The sequence below is a fragment of the Perognathus longimembris genome, chromosome 17 (assembly GCF_023159225.1).
Source record: "Perognathus longimembris pacificus isolate PPM17 chromosome 17, ASM2315922v1, whole genome shotgun sequence".
In the NCBI taxonomy this organism is placed as follows: Eukaryota; Metazoa; Chordata; class Mammalia; order Rodentia; family Heteromyidae; genus Perognathus; species Perognathus longimembris.
This window is the reverse complement of record NC_063177.1, coordinates 47,415,945-47,435,793: the sequence shown is the minus strand read 5'-3', so window position 1 is coordinate 47,435,793 and position 19,849 is coordinate 47,415,945. Positions and strand designations below refer to the sequence as shown.

General features: G+C 47.9%; 1 protein-coding gene across 1 annotated transcript in view; it reads right to left on the bottom strand.

Annotated features, from left to right (window-relative positions):
• The window catches only part of Arsg (arylsulfatase G), a 66,935-nt gene that overhangs the window by 40,014 nt on the left and 7,072 nt on the right, over window positions 1-19,849 (bottom strand). Inside the window, exons 2-4 of the mRNA XM_048367134.1 lie at window positions 9,840-10,027; window positions 5,802-5,849; window positions 1,015-1,126 (exon numbers count right to left, since the gene is read on the bottom strand). Of these exons, the coding sequence (XP_048223091.1) occupies window positions 1,015-1,126; window positions 5,802-5,849; window positions 9,840-10,027 (348 nt within the window). The remainder of the gene's footprint in view (window positions 1-1,014; window positions 1,127-5,801; window positions 5,850-9,839; window positions 10,028-19,849) is intronic.

Sequence of the window (19,849 nt, the reverse complement as noted above, 5' to 3'; positions counted from 1 at the left end):
ATATGAATACAAGCTGGGCCCAGTGGCTCATGACTGTAATCCTAGCTACGTGGGAGGCTGAATTCTGAGGATCTTGAACAGACAAATCCAAGAGACTCTTATTTCCAATTAACCACCAAAAATCGGGAGTAGAAGTGTGGCTCAAGTGGTAGAATGCCACCCTTGAGCACAAAGAAGCTAAGCAACATCCTGAGTTCAAGCCCAGGGAAGTACCAGCATGGGAAAGGAAAAAACAAAAATAAAAAAAAAACAATTATATGAAACAGAGACTGTGAGCATTGTACTGATGACCTGCTTCCAGCATTTTTTTTTCTTTTCGCCAGTCCTGGGTCTTGGACTCAGAGCCTGGGCACTGCCCTTGGCTTCTCTTCTCAAGGCTAGCACTCTACCACTTGAGCCACAGCACCACTTCTGGCTTTTTCTATATCTGTGGTGCTAAGGAATCGAACCCAGGGCTTCATGCATGCTAGGCAAGCTCTCAACCACTAAGCCACATTCCCAGTCCTCTAGCTTTTTACTTTATGGTTACATCATGTGCATTTTCCCATTTTGTTAAACTTACTCATTAAAAACAGCCTGTGCAGTACCTGGACCAATGTCAAGACTGATGAGCAGAAGCTCTCTCTCAATCTCTCCCTCTCCCCCTCCCCTCCCCTTCATTCTCTTTTGTCTTGCTCCTCTCCCTTCCCCCGCCCCCACTCCAGAGGTCCGGTGTGTGAGCCAGGTGAGTGGTCAGGAACAAAGCCAGCAGAGATCGGAGGTCCCCTCTGTCTGAGGCCTGGACAGTGCAAAGCTCTGTCCAGCTGAGTTACATAATCCAAGACACCTGAGGAAAATTCTTACAGAAAAACATCATCTCTCTCCTCTTTGTATCCAAATAACACATTTACAAATAATGTATTTACATTGTCCTGGACGTACACTCTATCTTATCTGCTGTCTTGACTGTGCCATCTGCATCTTCTCCTTAGGACACCCCCTTGTTCTGGAACCCGAAGTGTTGAACAGCATTACCTGGATAAGCCAGCGCCCAGTGGACATGCCGGACAAGGAGGGTGGTTATAGCCCGGGGTATCCGTACACCCCATATCATGGCTGTACGGAATCCCAAAGTAGTAATCAAAACCTGGAAGAGAAACATCTAGTTAGCAGCCCCTTCCCCCACTTGGCTGCTTCTCGGTATGCCCACCTTCTTCACACCCGTGGAAAAAAAATTTTTAATTTCCTATGATTTAATATTGCAGCGCTCTGGAGTATGTAATTAAAAAAGGATTTGATTAATATCCTTTTTTGAAGTAAGCAGAAAAAAAAATCACTTTGCTAGGTTCTGGCTGTAAGACTAGATTTACACAACATTTTGTGATTAGAGTTAACCTGGGGCGGGGGGGGGGGGGGGCATGGGTGGGATTATTGCGTGTCTGCCATCATTGGTTAAACAGGCACACTTAAAAGGACTTGGTGACAATCTACTATACATGTGACACTTTAAGGGGTTAAAAAATTCTGCCAGCTGGGTGTGTGTAGCTCACACCTGTAATCCTTGCTACTCTAGAGGCCGAGATCTGAGGATTAAAGCCAGCCTGGGCAGGAAAGTCCATGAGACTCTTATCCCCCCCTAAACTACCAAATAAGCCAGAAGTAGAATCTGTGACTCAAATGATACAGTGCTAGGCTTGAGTGCTGTCCCAGGCCCTGAGCTCAAGCTCCAAGACTAGTACATGCACACACACACACACACACACACACACACACACACACACACACACATTTCTGCCCTCATTTTCCCCATCTGATGGGAAAATAAAGTATCTAGGTGAAGCCCTAAGGGATGGGCAGGTGAGCTAGTATGGAGGTGTATGCCTATAATTCCAGCATTCAGGAGGCTGAGGCAAAAGGATTGAGAGTTCAAGGCCAGACCGGTCTATATAGTGAAAAAATGAAAGCAAGAGACGGCCGATACAGAGACAGAGAGACAGGCAGGTGGGGGAGGGGCAGTAGTCAACCAACAAGAGCGATCAGAGAATGAAGTTATTCCCAGATGCAGGGGATGGGTTGGGGCAGGAATCTCAAAATGCTTCCTTAAGGATGGACATTGTTGCCAGGACTGAGAAGACTGGCAGGATTTGGACTCAGGGTGATAAATTGGGGAAAAGGAAGAAGGATGAGACCTGAATCCCTTGTGTGGAAGTTTCTGACCATCCTCCCTCAGCCTGTCTCTCCTGCAACCCATGCTTTTACCCAAAGGTAAGTAGAATGCAAAAACTCTCCACAAAATAAAGAAATCCCTCCCCAGGCACCTGGGAAACTGTGTCAGCTCTCTTGATTTCCCTAGTCTTCAACAGAAACCAGATCTCCTGGAGAGTTGTATTTACCCACAGCTTCGAACTCCAAGCCTGGTAAACAGGGAGCACTGCCTCCTGGGCTGGGCCTTCCGTCCTTGCACGTATCTCAGCTGCTCAGAGGCACGTTTCCTAGGAACCCAGCTATCTCCAGTTCCCAGAGTGCCTTGCACATGGGGCCACTGTGACTCGGACCATAATTCCCTGCGCTATGTCTCTCCCAGGTGAAGCTGTACCAGGGCTGTCCAGTGGGTTCTGGTGTGAAGCCCCAGTCTGGGGCTGGGAATATGGCCTAGTGGCAAGAGTGCTCCCCTCATATACATGAAGCCCTGGGTTCGATTCCCCAGCACCACAAATATAGAAAACAGCCAGGAGTGGCGCTGTGGCTCAAGTGGCAGAGTGCTAGCCTTGAGCAAAAAGAAGCCAGGGGGCTGGGGATATAGCCTAGTGGCAAGAGTGCCTGCCTCGGACACACGAGGCCCTAGGTTCGATTCCCCAGCACCACATATACAGAAAACGGCCAGAAGCGGCACTGTGGCTCAAGTGGCAGAGTGCTAGCCTTGAGCGGGAAGAAGCCAGGGACAGTGCTCAGGCCCTGAGTCCAAGGCCCAGGACTGGCCAAAAAAAAAAAAAAAAAAAAGAAGCCAGGGACAGTGCTCAGGCCCTGAGTTCACAGCCTAGGACTGGCCAAAAAAAAAAAAAAGAGAGAGAGAGAATCCCTTTGTCTGCCCCACTTCTGCTCCAGTCGTGGTCCCCACACAGCCATCACCACGGTGACATGGCCTTCCCCATCCCGACATGCTCCTGGTGCTGGCCCACTAGATCCTCAGCTACCCCACCCCATAGGCGGTGGTGTATATGGAATAGTTGGTTATGTTAGCAGTTGTGGGGTTAAAAATGCTAGCTCCATGCGACCCTGACATGTGTTAATATAGCTAGAAACCCCACAGGTAAGTGGCTCAGCCCTGGCAGGTGACTGCATTTAGTATGAAGATGAGTAGAGACCAGAGCTATATAGTTCATAATCTTAGGATTTGATGGGCTGAGTAGTCACTGTTGAGGCTTCTCAACTTTGCTGTGGAAGTAAAAGAGCACCCACAGATGATATGTCCACAGATGCAAGGCTATTTTCCAATAAAACTTCATTTCCACAAACAGACTTGGGGCTGGGATGAAGTTCGGTGGCAAAGAGCTTGCTTATTTAGCAAGTGCAACATCCTGGGCTCAATCCCCAGTCCCAAAAAAGAAAAGACAAAAACAAATACAGTTAAAAAAAAAAAAAGACCCAAAGCAAAACAGACTTTCGTAACAGATTTGGGCCATCGGTCTATACCAACCCCTGGTCTAGATAACAGATACTATGTTTTCTGGAGCCTCTTTCTGAGAAGTAAGCCAGGGAAAGAGAAGCCTTGGAGACATGTGAGGAACAGGTAGCTGTATGGATGATTTATGGCAGGTGTAGTGGGGAAGCCAGAGGTTTGTGGGAACCGGGGCAGTACACGTGGGCAGGGTAAAGGAGCCAGGAAGCAACGGGAGATAAGAACCAAGATAGTTCAACTGTCTACGCCAGAAGGCTTTTTGAGACTGTCTGATCCAGGGATAGCAAGTATGTAGGAGGTGTTCTCTCTCTCTCTCTCTCTCTCTCTCTCTCTCTCTCTCTCTCTCTCTCTCTCTCTCTCTCTCTCTACTTCCCACTCTCCTGGCATACTCCCAAAAAAATAATAGTAACATGGTGCCACTTCCTCTGGGCAGGACTCAGTCTCAGTATCGGTCCTCAGCATCAGGACTCTAGGAATAAGGACTCAGGGCATCTAAAGTGTGCTTTAGTCCAACCAACCACATGCCAAGAATGAATTAAAGACCAAATGGGGAAAGGCAGGACTCTTGTGTAGTGTATGGAGAAGTCAGGTCTTCACGTCTTTCTCTGGCCATTTTTTAAAAGCACAGGTGGAAGAACAATCTGCCAATTCTAGATCAAGGCAAGGCAGGTAGCCTTTCTCCAGAGAAAATAGGGACAGCCATTGGACCAGGAGGCAGAGGAGGTGAGGGGTCTGCAAAACAGTCAGAGAAGCACATTTAAGGAAAAGGCTACCCACATGTTTATAAAATGTCAAGAGGAAGCCAGGTACCAGTGGTTCACGCCTGTAATCCTAACAACTCAGAAGACTGAGATCTGAGGATCGGGGTTTGAAGCCAGCCCAGGCAGGAAAGTCTGTGAGACTCTTATCTCCAATTAACCACCAGAAAACTGGAAGTGGTGGTGTGGCTCAAGTAATAGAATGCTAGCCTCGATCTCAGAGACAGCGCCCAGGCCCAGAGTTCAAGCCCCACAACTGATCAAAAAACAAACAACAAAAAAAAAAGGCAAGAGGAAAGGAGACTAGATAGGTAGGGCCAGAGGGATAGGTAAACAGGCACATAAGCTAAGCTGACAGTATCATACTTCTAAGAGAAAACCCAGGGCTTTGGGTATAACTAAAGCGGTAGAGCACCTGTTTAGCAAGCCTGAGGCCTTGAGTTCAAACCCCTGTGCTGTCAAAAATTAACAACTAAATGAACAAACAGGATAAAAGAAGGTCCCCAGGTCCCCAGATGACAAGGGAAACACAGAGATACACACCATAACTTTGAAAGATCATCGACATTTTGGTGAATTGGGACATTCAGAGTATGAGTGCTGACAGCTTGACCTTGACCTACTTCCCCAAGGCCAAAGGTTAGAGGTCTTCAGAAGTAAATGGCTACAGGAAGAAGGTGAAGAGGCAGCACCTCCTGTTTGGGTGCCTGTCTAGGTCTTCGATTTAGCAAAGCCAACAGATAATGTTCACTTCTTTCCAGTTGAGCCACCTGAGTACCACAAGGGGCCAAATTTTCCTTGAGGTATAGGAATGGGGAGAAGATTCAGGATAGATCTGGAGTGAGGCTGCATCAGGGCCACTGGGGACCAGGGAAGGGGTGCTGAGACGGTATAAGCAAAAGAGAGGCCAAGTGGCAGAGGAGCCTAATATCCCAAGTGCCCCCATGCAGCACTGAAAACAAAGATGTCCTAATAGGGCTTGAAACCAGGGGCCTGGGGCACTGCACTGTTTCTCAGCTTTTTTGCCCACGTCTAGCAGTCTACCTCTTAAACCACAGCTCCACTTGCAGCTTTTGTTTTGTTTAGTTTTGTTAGTCATCGAGCTTGGACTCAGGGCCTGTTCACTGTCCCTGAGCTTCTTTTGCTCAAGGCCAGCACTCTACCACTGGAGCCACAGCTTCCAGCTTTTTCTGTGTATGTGGTGCTGAGGAATCAAATCAAGGGCTTTATGCCCAGACCCACTTCTGGGTTGGCTTTGAACTATGATCCTCAGATCTCAGCTAGGATTACAGGTGTGAGCCAACTCCCCCTGATTCAAATGTTAATAGGTCCTTTTCCACAGAGAATGTTCCCTTCTGTCTCCTAAGTAGTGAAGCCATTCTTACCTCGGAAGTTGGGGTGATAAGAGCCATGGTGCCCAAGATGCCATTTACCTGTTCAAAAATAAAGAGATGTTCAGAGGACTCCACAGAGATATGCCCACACTCTCTGAGGAGCTTGTCCCACACTTGTTCTCTATCGGGCTTCATGACAAGGAAAGGAGGCAGACAAGCTGGCCTCGTCTAGGACTGTCTAGGATCCACAGAAACTGAGCAGGAAAGACTCAGAACCATGTAAGAAAGCCTCATGGCGAAGGGAGGCCAGGCCTGCCGCAGGAGCACCCTGAGCCTCTGCGCCTCACAGAGCTCAGTAGCTACATATGGACCAGAGCGGCAGGCCCAGGATGCAGTCTCAGAAAGGTTCCATCCCTCCTTGCTTCCTCATCTTCCACGGCTGAGACACCTACGGTGCAGCAAATGAGAAAGCTCAGCCACCCACTGCTCTGGCTTGGCAAATGCATCAGGTCTGAGGAAGTAATTGGGACCGCGTGACAGACTCTGACAAGGTCAGGGCCCCTGATCTGTTCATTCCCTCTCAGGGTAAGACTCCAGGAAAATGAATCCCAAGGTGAGCAGGTAGAGAAATCAAAGGTGATAGAAAGATCTCAACAGTGGCACAACTCAACAACACAAACGAAAGAAACTAACTGGCAACCAAAGGAGGATGGCTACGTGAATGATCAGATGGGGCCGCAATAAAAGACTACCCAGGGGCTGGGGATATAGCCTAGTGGCAAGAGTGCCTGCCTCGGATACACGAGGCCCTAGGTTCGATTCCCCAGCACCACATATACAGAAAACGGCCAGAAGCGGCGCTGTGGCTCAAGTGGCAGAGTGCTAGCCTTGAGCGGGAAGAAGCCAGGGACAGTGCTCAGGCCCTGAGTCCAAGGCCCAGGACTGGCCAAAAAAAAAAAAAAAAGACTACCCAATTGTGTTTTAAAAACAAATGCAAAATTAACAATCAAGTCAAGGATGGTGGTGCATGCCTGTAATCCCAACACTCAAGATGCTGAGGAAGGAGAATTGAGAGTTTAAGGCCAGCCTGGGCTAAATAGAGACCTTGTTGCAAAAACAGAAGGAGGGGGAGGGGGAGGGGGAGGGGGAGGGGGAGGGGGAGGGGGAGGGGGAGGGGGAGGGGGAGGGGGAGGGGGAGGAGGAGGAGGAGGAGGAGGAGGAGGAAGCAGCTGCCTGGAAGGATGCCTCACACCTGTAATCCTAGCTACATGAGAGGCAGAGATCAAGAGGATCATAGTTCAAGGCCAGCCCAGAAAAAAAAAGTTAGCGAAATTGTCTCTCCATCAGTAGGTAAGGCATGGGGGTACATAGCTGTGATCCCGGCTGTGTGGGAGACCATTGGTAGGAGGGTCTCGGTCTGGGATGGGCCCCTGGCAAAAAGTGAGACTCTACCTAGAAAACAATCTAAAAGTAAAAAGGGATGGGGGCAGCTCAGGCCACAAATCACTCACCTAGCAAGCCCCCAGCCCTGAGTTCAAAACCCCAGTACGGCCAAAATTTAAAAAAACAAATCAGAGAATTTGGATGGGGATCTGTGGGAGTCCCTTACTCCTTTCCTGCAACTGCTCCATGGGTTTGAGAGGGGAAAAAAGAAAAAGTCTTAACAAAAATTTAGAAGAAATAGATTTAGACATGACATGGAGATACAAAATGATACCAAAATTATTTATTTTAATTCAGAAATGATAATAAGGATGATTTTTTTATATTTTGTTTTTACGATTTATTTAATGACTTTTGTTGTTGTTGTTGTTATGTGGTACCAAGGAATTGAACCCAGGGTTTCATGCATGCTAGGCAAGCACTCTACCTCTAAGCCACAATCCCAGTCCCATGAAAAATGATACGGATGGACAAAATAATGCGAAAGAGGAGAGAAACAAAAACACAGGGCTGAGTGGCATCTAGCCAAAGCCCAGTAGCTCAGTGTGCATGTTGTTAAAGGGACTGTTCCTTCAGCAGGTTTTACCCCTTCCTGTAAGTGTGCCTTACTTAGTTCATCATTTCAAAACTCTCCTTTCCAGGACACCTAGAGTAGAGAAGAGAGAGGGCAGGATGGAAGCTGACCAGGGGTCCTGTGAGGGGCTGTTTCCTAGGCAGGCATGAGGGGTGGGGCTTGATCCCACAAGCCCCACCCCTACTTAGCATAGGCATCTTGGCCACGCCCACCTTGGCAGTGCCCCTAGGTGGCCCCCAGTGGGAGCTGTGTGTGGTTGGTTGTCTTGGTGTCAATGTTGTTTGCATAATTATACCTTGGGGGAGAAAGGGCCTGGAAAGAGGGGGGGCTGGACCTTAGTTGGCCCCTCCTCCAATTGATGGAAGCTTGTCCTTCTGGGACAACAATACCACCCCTACAGATGGAGCACCTGTGAAAAACAATGACGAACTCTTCAGGCCAGAGGAGGGGGTCCAGACAACACTAGAGGTGCCAGGCCTTGGTTCTGGCAGCGCAGCCTCCGACAGGTGAACAGGGGAGGCTCCCGGCGGGCGGCTCACTCATGAGGGCCTGGGCTGTCACCTGTCTGTTGGCACGCCCTCCATGCCGCTTCACTGTGGTATAGAGAGGCAAGAATCCCGCTGGACCCAGCGATTTCAGTACTAACAAGCAGAGGCAGCCCCTGGGGAGGCTGGAGGGGCGCGGCTGGGTTGTCTCAGTCTCTGCAGGAGGCTCACAGGAAAAGAAGGCAGAGGGTTGCCCAGATCCCGCCTTGATCCACTACAGGTCAGGCCGCAAGTCTCCTCACCAGCCAGAAGCACGGTGCTCACACTGCACCAGAATAAACATCACAAACACTTGGCCCAGTGTCTGCATGGAACACAGTAAATGTCAGCACTCAAGAGGGGCCTTCACAATATATATGTATGTCAGCATGTATGTACATATGCACTATTTACATACATATGTATATATGTATGCCAAGACCTGGGAATGCCTTTTATCTTCCTTTTGTCCTTTCCTTCCTTCCACTTCCATTCTTTCTTCTTTTTTTTCCTTACTTTCCTTTCCCTTCTTTCCTTCTCCCCTTTCTTCCTTCCCTCCTTCCTTCTTTCCATCTCTCCTTTCCTTTCCCTCCCTTCCTCCCCTTTTTCCTCTCTCCCTTTCTGTGGCAATACTGGGAGTTTGAACTCAGGGCCTCATGCTTGCCCGACTCCCTTAGATACTGCTGAGCCATGCTTCCAGCCTGGTATTTGATGGTTATTTTTGAGATCAGATTTCCCTTTCAACATAGGGTGTGTGCCTGACCCTCAATCCACATGCTTTAGGCTTCCCATGGTCACTGGGGTCACAAGCTCAAGCCTTGGCCATCTTCTTTCTGCCCAGGCTTGGCCTGGAACTGTGAATCTACGCATGTCAACTTCCCATGAAGTTCCACATGGAGGACTCACACCACTGCACCCAGCCTGGTTTGAGAATGAGTCTCAGGAACCTTTCTGCCTGGGATGACTTCTTCAATGGGTGATCTTGCTGATCTCAGCCTCTCCAATGGCTAGGATTACAGGTATGGGCTACTGCCCTGGACTAGCTACTTTCTTGATCAAAGTAAACACCTGAGGCTATAACCATCTCTCCTCTCTGCTTGCTTCCTTGAGCCAAGAACTGCCTAGGACGTTGAGACAGCAGGTACTAGGACAAAAGCCAATTAGTTGAGTGGTGCACCCACCCCTTTCAGCTATAATCCTAGCTCCTAAGAAAGTTGAGATCTGAGGATCACAATGGGAAACCACCCTCCTCCCCTAGCCCCAAACAGGAAAGTCCATGAGACTCTTTTCTCCAATGAATCACCCAAAAGCCAGAAGTGGAGCTGTGGCTCAAGTGGTAGAGTGCTAGCATTGAGCAAAAAAGCTCAGGAGCAATAATTCCCCAAGCCTGAGTTCAAGCCCCAGTACTAGCGCGCGCACGTGCGTGTGCACACACACAAAGAAGGAAAAAGAAAAAAGCAGACATGAGCAGGAGAGATAAAGTCACGTGGAGGCTCTGCATGCATGAAGCAGCCAGATAAATGCGGAGGGCACAGCACCCCACGTTACCTATCATGCCGGTGACATAGCCAGCCTGTCTCAGCACCTCAGCCAAGGTGGTCTCGTTGAGCGGAAGGCCCCCCACAGATGTGACTGCAAAGTTGTGTGTGACTCCGTTACGAAGGCCCAGCCGGCCGGTGAGCAGGGAGGCTCGGGAGGGCGAGCAGGTCGAGGCAGCTGCATGGAAGTCCACAAACCTGTGTGCAAAGGAATGAAATCAGGACCTTGACAGCCACCGGAAGGGAAACCAGGAGACATGGCAACTCCCGCTCAGGCCCTGAGATTCCAGTTACCAGGAAAAGGCAGCCCAGAGAGGCAATGAAACTGGTTCATGGTCACACAGCAAATTTAAACCCATCTGTTCTGACACAGTCAATCAAACCTCTTCATGTGCAGATTCTGTATTTCAAAACTTACTCACGAATGTGAGGAGGTGTTCACTCTCAAATGAATACTTGAGCCTCTTTAGACTTATTCATGGGTAGAGACAGAACTGCAAAACATAAATAAATGACTTTGCCCACTGGACAAATTGCCAGCTGAGGTCCAATGGGGTGACTTCCGGTTTCAGGATGCACTATAAACAATGTCCTTTTTGCTGTCTGTTAAGTGATGTGTGTGTGTGTGTGTGTGTGTGTGTGTGTGTGTGTGTGTGTGTGAGATGCATGTGCCAATACTGCAGCTTGAACTCAGGACCGCATTCTCTAGAGTGGCTTTTTTTAAATCAAGGCTGGCACTCTACCACTTGAACCATACCTTCATCTCTGCTTTTTAGTGGTTAATTGGAGATAAGAGTCCCACGGACTTTTCTGCATTGGCTGGCTCCAAACTGATCTCGGATCTCAGCCTCTATAGAAGCTAGGATTACTTGAACTTCTAATGACGAATCATGAACTAATCATGAACTTCTAATGACTGCAGGGCTAGACTTATGCTTTTTATTGGTAATTTTACCCCCAAATGCTCCAAGTGAAGTGTTGAAGGGCTGTCTATTATTCTGAAGCACAAGCCGGCTGTGGTGTGCTTCCTGGAGAAAATGGTGCATGAGATGTGCTCTGTTCAGGAGTCTCAGTATTATTGTGGAGTTCAACCTTAATGAGTCAGAAACAGGCATTAAAGAAGTAAAATGTCTTCAAACAAAAGCACACATAAAACATGGCTGTGTATCTTTTTTTTTCCTTGTATTAGTACGGAGCATAAACTCAGGACCTCACTCTCACTTGGCTTTTTCACCTAAGACTAGCCCTCTACTATTCTAACCATGCCTCGAGCTCAGCCTTTTGCTGGTTAATTGGAGGTAAAAGTTTCATGGATCTGTCTGCCTAAGCTGACTTTGAACTAGGATCTTCAGATTTCAGCCTCCAGAGTAGCTGGAATGACCTACCAGCACCTGACTTTATGGTTTGACTATTGTATTATGGAAGTGTCTGATCTGAAAATAAATCAATGTAATTGCAAAGGAAAACCAAGTAGAGCCTATTAAACAAGTGCAGCAAGTCAGTCCTACTATATATAAAAACTTGCTAGTAAGAACCAGGAAAGCATCATTTCCAGTGACATTAGCATGTGGGAATCTGGCTGCACATCCCAGTGGAATCTAATGAATGATAACGATTTCCAAGACTGTAAGAAGCTCAGAAGCTGTATCCTTGGTTGAAATATTGTGACTGGGATTTTGAAAATTATATATGTGGCACGTAAGTAATAATTATATTAATGTTCCTATAGGGAGCTAAGGTTTTCAGTAGGACAACCAAGAGACAAAAGTGAAAGAAGACCCATTGGCATAAGCATGTCATTAGCAGGCAACGGGGGAGAGCAGCTTCTCCCACGGAAGGGGTGGGCAGGTTTAGAAAGCCACCCGTTTGCAGCCTCTTTCAGTATAATAACTGATGACCAATGGAGATAGGTAGGCATAGAGGTTCATTCTCAGGCCACTTACAAACTGGACAGAACTAACAATTAGCTCCTTACAAAGTGATTCAGTCTAGTGTTGCTAATAATGGGCCCCTGACCTCTTATGTCTCCTGGTGGGATACAATATGAAGTTTATAAAATCAAAGATTCTCACCCAAATCATTTAACTGAACCTAATCAAAGTTCAGGAGGGAATTTCCAGGTGAAAGGAAATACAGCTGCAGGGAGAACCAATTAAATGTCAATCACAAGGAAATAAATGAGCAAGTAGGTCCCCAGGGCACTTCTACAACCCAAAAAGTCAATGTCAAGTCAGGCACCAATGCCTTACGCCTGTAATCCTAGCTACTGAGGAGTCTGAGATCTGAGGATCAAGGCTCAAAACCAACCCAGGCAAACGAATCTGTGAGATTCTTATGTCCAATTAACCAACAAAAAGCTGTACGTGGAGATGTGGCTCAAGTGCCAGTTTTGAGCAGAAAAGCCAAGTGAGAATGTGAGGCCCTGAATTCAAGTACAAAAAGGAAAAAAGAAAGAAGTCAATGCCGTGGGAGAAAAATAGGGCTGAGGATGGGTAATGTTCTACATGAAGGGAAACCAAAGAGACAAAAGGAACAATCATCCATCCACCATACCTGACTGGGCCTCACTTCAAATAAACAGCATATCTGGGGAGGTAATTGAGGAAGTTTTAATGTGGACAGAGTGTACGACAGTAAGGAGTCCTTGTTGGTCTTTAAGTTTAATATTGAGATTACACACACGTGGTAAATGTTATCTTCAGAGGTGCATTCTACAGTATGTGTAGCAAAAGGATATGAGAAGAAAAATGATTCAGAGAACAAAACAACCTTTATGGATAGATGGAATAAAATAAGCCAAACCAGCCCCAAAGAACAATGTCTGTCTGTCTCTCTTTTTTTTTGTGTGCCGTGAGGCTTGAACTCTGGGCCTGGAAGCTGTCCCTGAGCTCTACAGCTCAATGCTAGTGCTCTACCACTTGAGCCCCAAAGCCACTTCCAGTGTTCTGGTGGTTCATTGGAGATAAGAGTCTCATGGGACTTTTCTTCCCCAGGCTGGCATTGAACTGCAATCCCTAGATCTCAGCCTCCTGAGTAGCTAGGATTATAGGTGCCCAGCTTCGCCTCTCCTTTCTTTTCTTTTTCTTTTTTTTGGTCAGCATCTCATTCTGTAGCCCATGCTGGCTTCCAACTCGAGACCTTTGGGCCTCGGCGTCCTTATTGCTCAGATAATAGTGTATGCCATCACACCCATCCCTGACACTGTGTGTGTGTGTGTGTGTGTGTGTGTGTGTGTGTGTGTGTGTGTGTGTAAGAGAGAGATAGTACCAGGGCTTGAATTCAGCACCTCAAACTCCCACTGGGTTTGCTTGCTCTATTATGTGAGCCACACCCCCAGCCCAGCATTTAACTGGTTACTTGGAGAAGGAGTTTTGTGCCTTTTTCTGCCTGTGCTGACTTCAAACCACTATCTTCCAGGTTCTCAGCCTCCCTGAATAACCAAGCGTACAGGTGTGAGCCACAGGAGCCTGGCTTCCTGACACCATTTAAGGTGACAAAGCAGAAAGCTTCTGAGTAAGAGAGCCCAGCCCCACCTGGCTCCAGCCCTCAAGCCACATTCTGGGAAGCAGGTCTGAGGATATCTCCATCTGACAGAATGAGGGCAGAGAAGGCATCTATGCCAACAGGCCCTGAGCTGGGGGAGGCCCTCCCTTCAGAGCCACCAGGAGCTCCTGGGTCAGAACTCCAACTTACCGCCTGCCAGCACTTCCCTCCTGACCCTCAGGCCCCTGCAGACTTGGAAGACTTCTCAGGCCAGTTGGGGGCGGGGCGGGGAGGGGGGACATTCCAAAGCAGCCCCAGGAGCCAGGCCTGTGGGGATTACCCAGACCAAACTCCAGGTGCAAAAATTCAAGGTCTCAGATGTTGATGTTGCAAGATCAACATCCAAGCACCTTCGGAAGACCAGTAGCAATTGTTGCCCTAAGAATTCCAAAACATCCCAGCCCTGGCTCATACCTGAGCTTCCAAAACAAAGTCATTTCCAAGCCTGGCTTATTCCCATGCTCCTGAAACAGAAACACACTGACCCTCTTCACTCCCACTCCCAACTGGTCCCATTATTCTCAGAGCTAATGCTTATGAAATACTGGCAATAATCCACGCACTTTCCCACGTGCTTCGCCTGTATTAAATCATAAGCAATTGTTGTTCCTGAGCTGTCTCTGGTTTAAAATTTATTATACTTTATTTTTTTTTTTGCCAGTTCTGGGGCTTGAACTCAAGGCCTGGGCGCTGTCCTTCAGCTTCTTTGTGCTCAAGGCTACCACTTGAGCCACTGAGCCACTTCCAGCCTTTTCTGTTTATGTGTTACTGAGGAATGGAACCCAGGGCTTCATGCATGCTAGGCAAGCACTATACCGCTAAGCCACATTCCCAGCCCGCTGTCTTCTTGCTTTCTGCCATCATGTGGCCTCCTGATGTGCCCTTTCCTTTGTGTCTGGCTCGGGCAGCAAATGAAGCAGGGCAGCCCAGACCACGTGAACCAGGACAGCGATGAAGCCACGGAGGACTTCATGAGGTGCTCTGAGTATAAGCACTTAGCCACTAGGCCACATTCCCAGCCTGGTTTAAATTGTTTATTCTGAATGGATGGCTCAGGTTTACTAGTGACAACTGTACAACCCAGCAGGACCAAATGTATAATTTGTAGGGCCCAGGGAAAATTGAAAAGGCAAGACCCCTTGTTCAGACACTAACAAACATGACCTCAGTAGGCTGAGCTCTGAGGATCAAGGTTCAAAGCCAGCCTAGGAAGAAAAGGCTCTGAGCCTCTTATCTCCAATTAATCAGCAAAGAAATGAAAGTGGTAGAGCACTAGCCTTGAGCAAAAAGCCAGGCAAGAATGCAAGGCCCTGAGTTCAAACACCAGTACTGGCGTGTGCACACGCCCCAACATGGCAAGAGAAGAGCATCCAACTCAAAGCAAGATTCTTCGATCTCTGTGCCCCTCCCTGGAAAATGTGCTCATAAAGCAAACTCAGCATGAGAGCATCAAGCAGAACTTAAATCATGGTTCATCCTGTAACCCACTAGACTTCCCCAGAGCTAGGGAAGAAATCACTGTTGGTCTTTCTGTGTGTGTATGCTGATACTGGAACTTGAACCCAGGGCTCAGGCACTGTCCCTTAGATTTGTCACTCAAGGCTGCACTCTACCTCTTGAGCCACACCCTTACTTCTGGCTTTTTGCTGGTTAATTGGAGTGAAGAGTCTTATAGAGTTTCCTGCTCATGTAGCTTTGAACCTCAATCCTCAGATCTCAGGCTCAGGAGGAGCGAGGATTGCAGGTGTGAACCACTGGGGCTCAGCTTAGAAAACTTGTGTTTTAAGGCAAACTTGACACATGATGGGCTGACTGCCAAAAGAACTGTGGATGCCTCCCCCAGTCTCTTTTTTTTTTTTTTTGGCCAGTCCTGGGGCTTAGACTCAGGGGCCTGAGCACTGTCCCTGGCTTCTTTTTGCTCAAGGCTAGCACTCTGCCACTTGAGCCACAGCGCCCCATCTGGCCGTTTTCTGTATACGTGGTACTGGGGAATCGAACCTAGGGCTTCATGTATGGGAGGCAAGCTCTCTTGCCACTAGGCCATATCCCCAGCCCCTCCCCCAGTCTCTTGGAAGTTCAGTTCCTACTTCATCACATACAGTACATCTCCAGGTTTCCCTTGAGTTGAGAAAAGTCAAGAGTAGTCAAGGTTCTATGAAAGTCTACCCTGTTCCTTGGGGTCCACTGCTAGGGAAGGGGGAAGGAATTCCCTCTAGGGGGATCTAAGATAGCGTGGGTTCCATCGTTACCCACTCAGATTCATTAATGAGGGACACGTAGGCTGTGTCTCTCTGTATAAAGCGCAGATCCTCTACCAGCCTAAGATAATAAATTCCTGTCAGCCCAGGTGAGCTGGGGAGGCCCAGGGCCACTAGGGGTTCCAAGGTTGCCTGGTGCTGGCTCTGCACCACACTAGGGGGAGTGATCTCCTCAGCACACAACCATGAAAGCCTTTGGGGCCTGGATCCCAAAGGCATCCCAACTGGAGCCCCAAGCTGGCTACCTCCCCAGCCAGGAGCCCTGGTAGAAGTCCTCAGAAAGAGGTGCAAATAGCACTTGTGTCCTTGTTTAATTCCCATCTGAGGTCAACCTCATGTTGCCCAAAGCTTTTGATCCCTTCCCGCCATTCCCTTCTCTTCTTTCTAGAATGTCCTCAAGTTTATTCCTGCCTCAGGCCTCTGTGTGTGTGTGTGTGTGTGTGTGTGTGTGTGTGTGTGTGTGTTCCTTCTGTCCAGGACACTTGGCTCCAGTCTCCACATGACCAGCCACTGGGCCTCAGTTCAAATTTCACCTCTTGGAGGAGGCCATGTCGTTCTTTGCCCTTGGCTTATCTCACCTCACCCTGAGATGCACAGATCTGCTTGCGTGATGGCCTGCCCTCTGATCTGAAATAGTCACGGTATGTCTGCCTCCTCCAACTGCTGCCCCAAGACTGGTTCCTCTACCTGGTGAGGCCTGGTTCTTCCGGTTGGGCTGGACAGACTTGGCACTGCCACTGGCTTGCTTGCTTCCTTGGGCTCTCTGCAGACTCGCAGATATGAAGATGCCACTGGGCATTTACTGATCGCTGTGCCACCCTACAGACACATGGGCATCGCCTCTGCCTAGAGCGTTTGGTGGTGTTCAACCAACCATGACTCAGCTAGCCGGGGAACCACACGGAAGAAGCCGAAGCCCTTCCATTAAAAAGGCTCCACTGGAACAGAAGGGTGAAGATGTACGTACGCAGTTCACAAGAAAGATATGTTGAAATCCAAGCCAGGTACTGGTGGCTTGTGCCTGTCTTCCTAGCTACTTGGGAGGCTGAGCACAAGAAGGATGGCAGTTTGAGGCAAGCCTAAACAAAAAAAGCTCATGAGATTCCCCTTCTCAACCTATAGCTGAATACAGCCCATGTACTACCGCAGTGGATTACAGGGAAGGCAGAGGCTGGACGGATCATGGAGCCCTGCCAGCCCAGGCTGAAAAGTCTGCAAGACTCCGTGTCCACAGAGGAAAGCTCGGTGTGGCAGCGCAACCTTGAGATCCCAGAGATGAGAAGTCTAAAAGTAGACACTGTAAGTGGATACTGGCATGGGAAGTAAAACCCTAGCCTAAAAATCACCAGGGTCCCGAGTTCAAGCCCCGGTAACCAGCACAACAAAGAGGGGGGGAGGGAAGGAGAGGGAGAGAGAAATGAGAAGGTATGCTAAAGTTCAAACTCCCAGTACCTTACTTAGACAGTGACCTTCTTTGGAACTAGGGCCCTTGCACATATATAGTTACTATAAGTATATAGAGGTTACATTGGGTCCTCACAACCAGTATCCAATACAACCAGGCCCCAAGAACAGTAAGAATCAGAGACACACAGTGGGAAGATGGCAACATGATAATGGAGACAGTGGTTGGAGAGATACTGACAAAAGCCAAGGAATGCCTGGGGCCCGAAGAAGCGAAAAGAAAAAAGCAAAGGGCCAGGTGTTGGTGGTTCATATCTGTAATCCTAGCTACTTAGGAAGCTGAGATCTGAGGATCACTGTTTGAAGCCAGCCTGGAAAGTCCGTGAGACTCTTATCTCCAATGAACTACCCAGAAAAAGCCACAAATGGGACTGTGGCTTAAGTAGTAGAGCACTAGCCTTGAGTAAAAGAAACTCAGGGACAGTACCCAGGCCCTGAGTTCAAGCCCGAGGAATGGCACAGAAAGAATAGACAAGAAAAAAAAAAGAGAAAAATAAAAGAAAGGACCTTTCCCTAGAGCTTTGGAAAGTGTCTTCTGCACCTCCTTGATCTTGAACCTCTAGCTTCCAACACAGACGGAATACATTTCTATTCTTTCAAGTCATTCAATATATGGATTCACCATAGCAGCATTAAGAAACTAATAACCACATTACACAACACCAAAGAACTCTTCTTCCTGAAACATCTTGAACCCCCAACTCTCCCTACACTTCACACAATATAGTAGCTCAGTACCTCAATTTTGCTGAATCCTCAGCATCCCTTCCAAATTCCTAATCGTACCCCCCACCCCCACCAGTGTCACCAAGTCTTTCCTAGGAAGCAGAGGCAGAGAGAGCAGAAACACTTTCCCAAGTCCACATGGCTGGCGTGACACAGACCTATCTCACACCAAGGGCCTGTTTTTAATCACTGTGCTCTGCTCACGATTATAGACAGTAGGAGATAACAGAGCTAGAGTCTGAACCTAGGCTTACTCAAGCCAAATCCTCACACTCTTCCCAACTACAGAGCCATCTGAGGGAAAGCTGGAGGGCCGTTACAAGATGGCCATTACCCAGTTGGCAGGGCATTATGATAACCAGGCCATCATCATGTGGGAGATGACGTTAGCGTGGAAGGTTCTGACTCAATCCTGGCGGTATCCGACGTGAGAGCCTAACTCAAGCACACAAGAGCACACAGCTGCATGACACTGGGCAAGACCCAGCAAGGCCATGGCCGACTCGCTTCCAAGCTTCACACTGGGACTGGAGTGTCAGCATGGCCAACAAGTTTCCTCCTGAGCACAAACTACACAGGAAATCAGAGCCCGACGTTTGCCCCTGTCAGGGTGAAGTTCATTCATGCTTCAGGAATTCAAATGAATTGTAGAAAGAAAAGAACTGAAGTTTGCCAGGGTAAGGGGGTTTTCTCCACTGTGGATTAATTTGGGGTGTTTTTTTTTCCTCCCAAAGATTTCTTTATTGAGATTAAGTAACTACCTAAATTTCACAGTACTGTGGTATAGTTATTGCGGCGTAGTTATACTTAGCTAAAGTCACAAACACATTTCAAGCTTCACAATGATAAGCATCATCATTCCAATCTACAAAGCTTATGCACGCTACGAACGTTAACAATAAAACTATTTCCTCCAGATGGGGTGATATGTACATTTTTCCTTTTGCTTAGTATCAGCTGCTCCCTCTTTCTCTCTCATCCCCTCCCTCCCATCAACGCCTTTGAGTTGCTTAGCTCACGCTCATCAATATCCAGGGCAGCCCATGGGCTCCTCTGCGATATTTTTCCACCCACTTTCCTCTCATTCTGTGCCCTCCTCCCAGCTTCCTTCAGATGTGCAAGTGTATACACCATAGATGAGGTAAAGAATATAGAGTTATCTAAAAGCAATAAGACAAATTAAAAAGAGGCCCTTTGGGGCTGGGAATATGGCCTAGTGTCATACACATGAGGCCCTGGGTTCAATTCCAAAGCACCACATATACAGAAAATGGCCAGAAGTGGCGCTGTGGCTCAAGTGGCAGAGTGCTAGCCTTGAGCAAAAAGAAGCCAGGGACAGTGCTCAGGCCCTGAGTCCATGGCCCAGGACTGGCCAAAAAAAAGAAAAAAAGAAGAGGTCCTTTGTTCCCTTATCTTTGGAGTTCTTTTCAGTCTGTATATTATTTTATGTACATATGAACAGGTGCTTGGGTATTACAATTTGGTTCTTTTCTCCCCAAGACTGTCCCCTTTGGTCTCACTGTATATTGATATCTTAAATCCTGTTTGTCATATCTCGTTGCATTTTAAATCTAACATCCGCATCAGGGAGACCATGTGCCATTGGTCTCTCTGATCTTGGCTTATCTCAGAGCTCAACAGGATTTGTTCTAGCTCCATCCATTTCCCTGAAAATGCCATTATTTTATCCTTTCTAATGGCTTATAAAATTCTGTGGATTCATTTCTTTTTCTTTTTGTGTCCATACTGGGGCTTGAACCCAGGGCCACAGAGCTGTCTCAGCTTTTTCACTCAACGCTGATGCTTTACCATTTTAGTCACACCTCAACGTCCAGATTTTTAGTGCTCAGTTGGAGATAAAAGAGTCTCACAGACTTTCTTCCCAGGCTGGCTTCAAACCATGATCCTCAGATCTCAGCCACCTGGGTAGCTGGGATTATAGGCATGATCAATCCACTAGTACTTGCCTGGATTGCTTTTTGACAAAGGGTCTGGAATACTCAAAAACCATTATTTCTTATTTTTGACT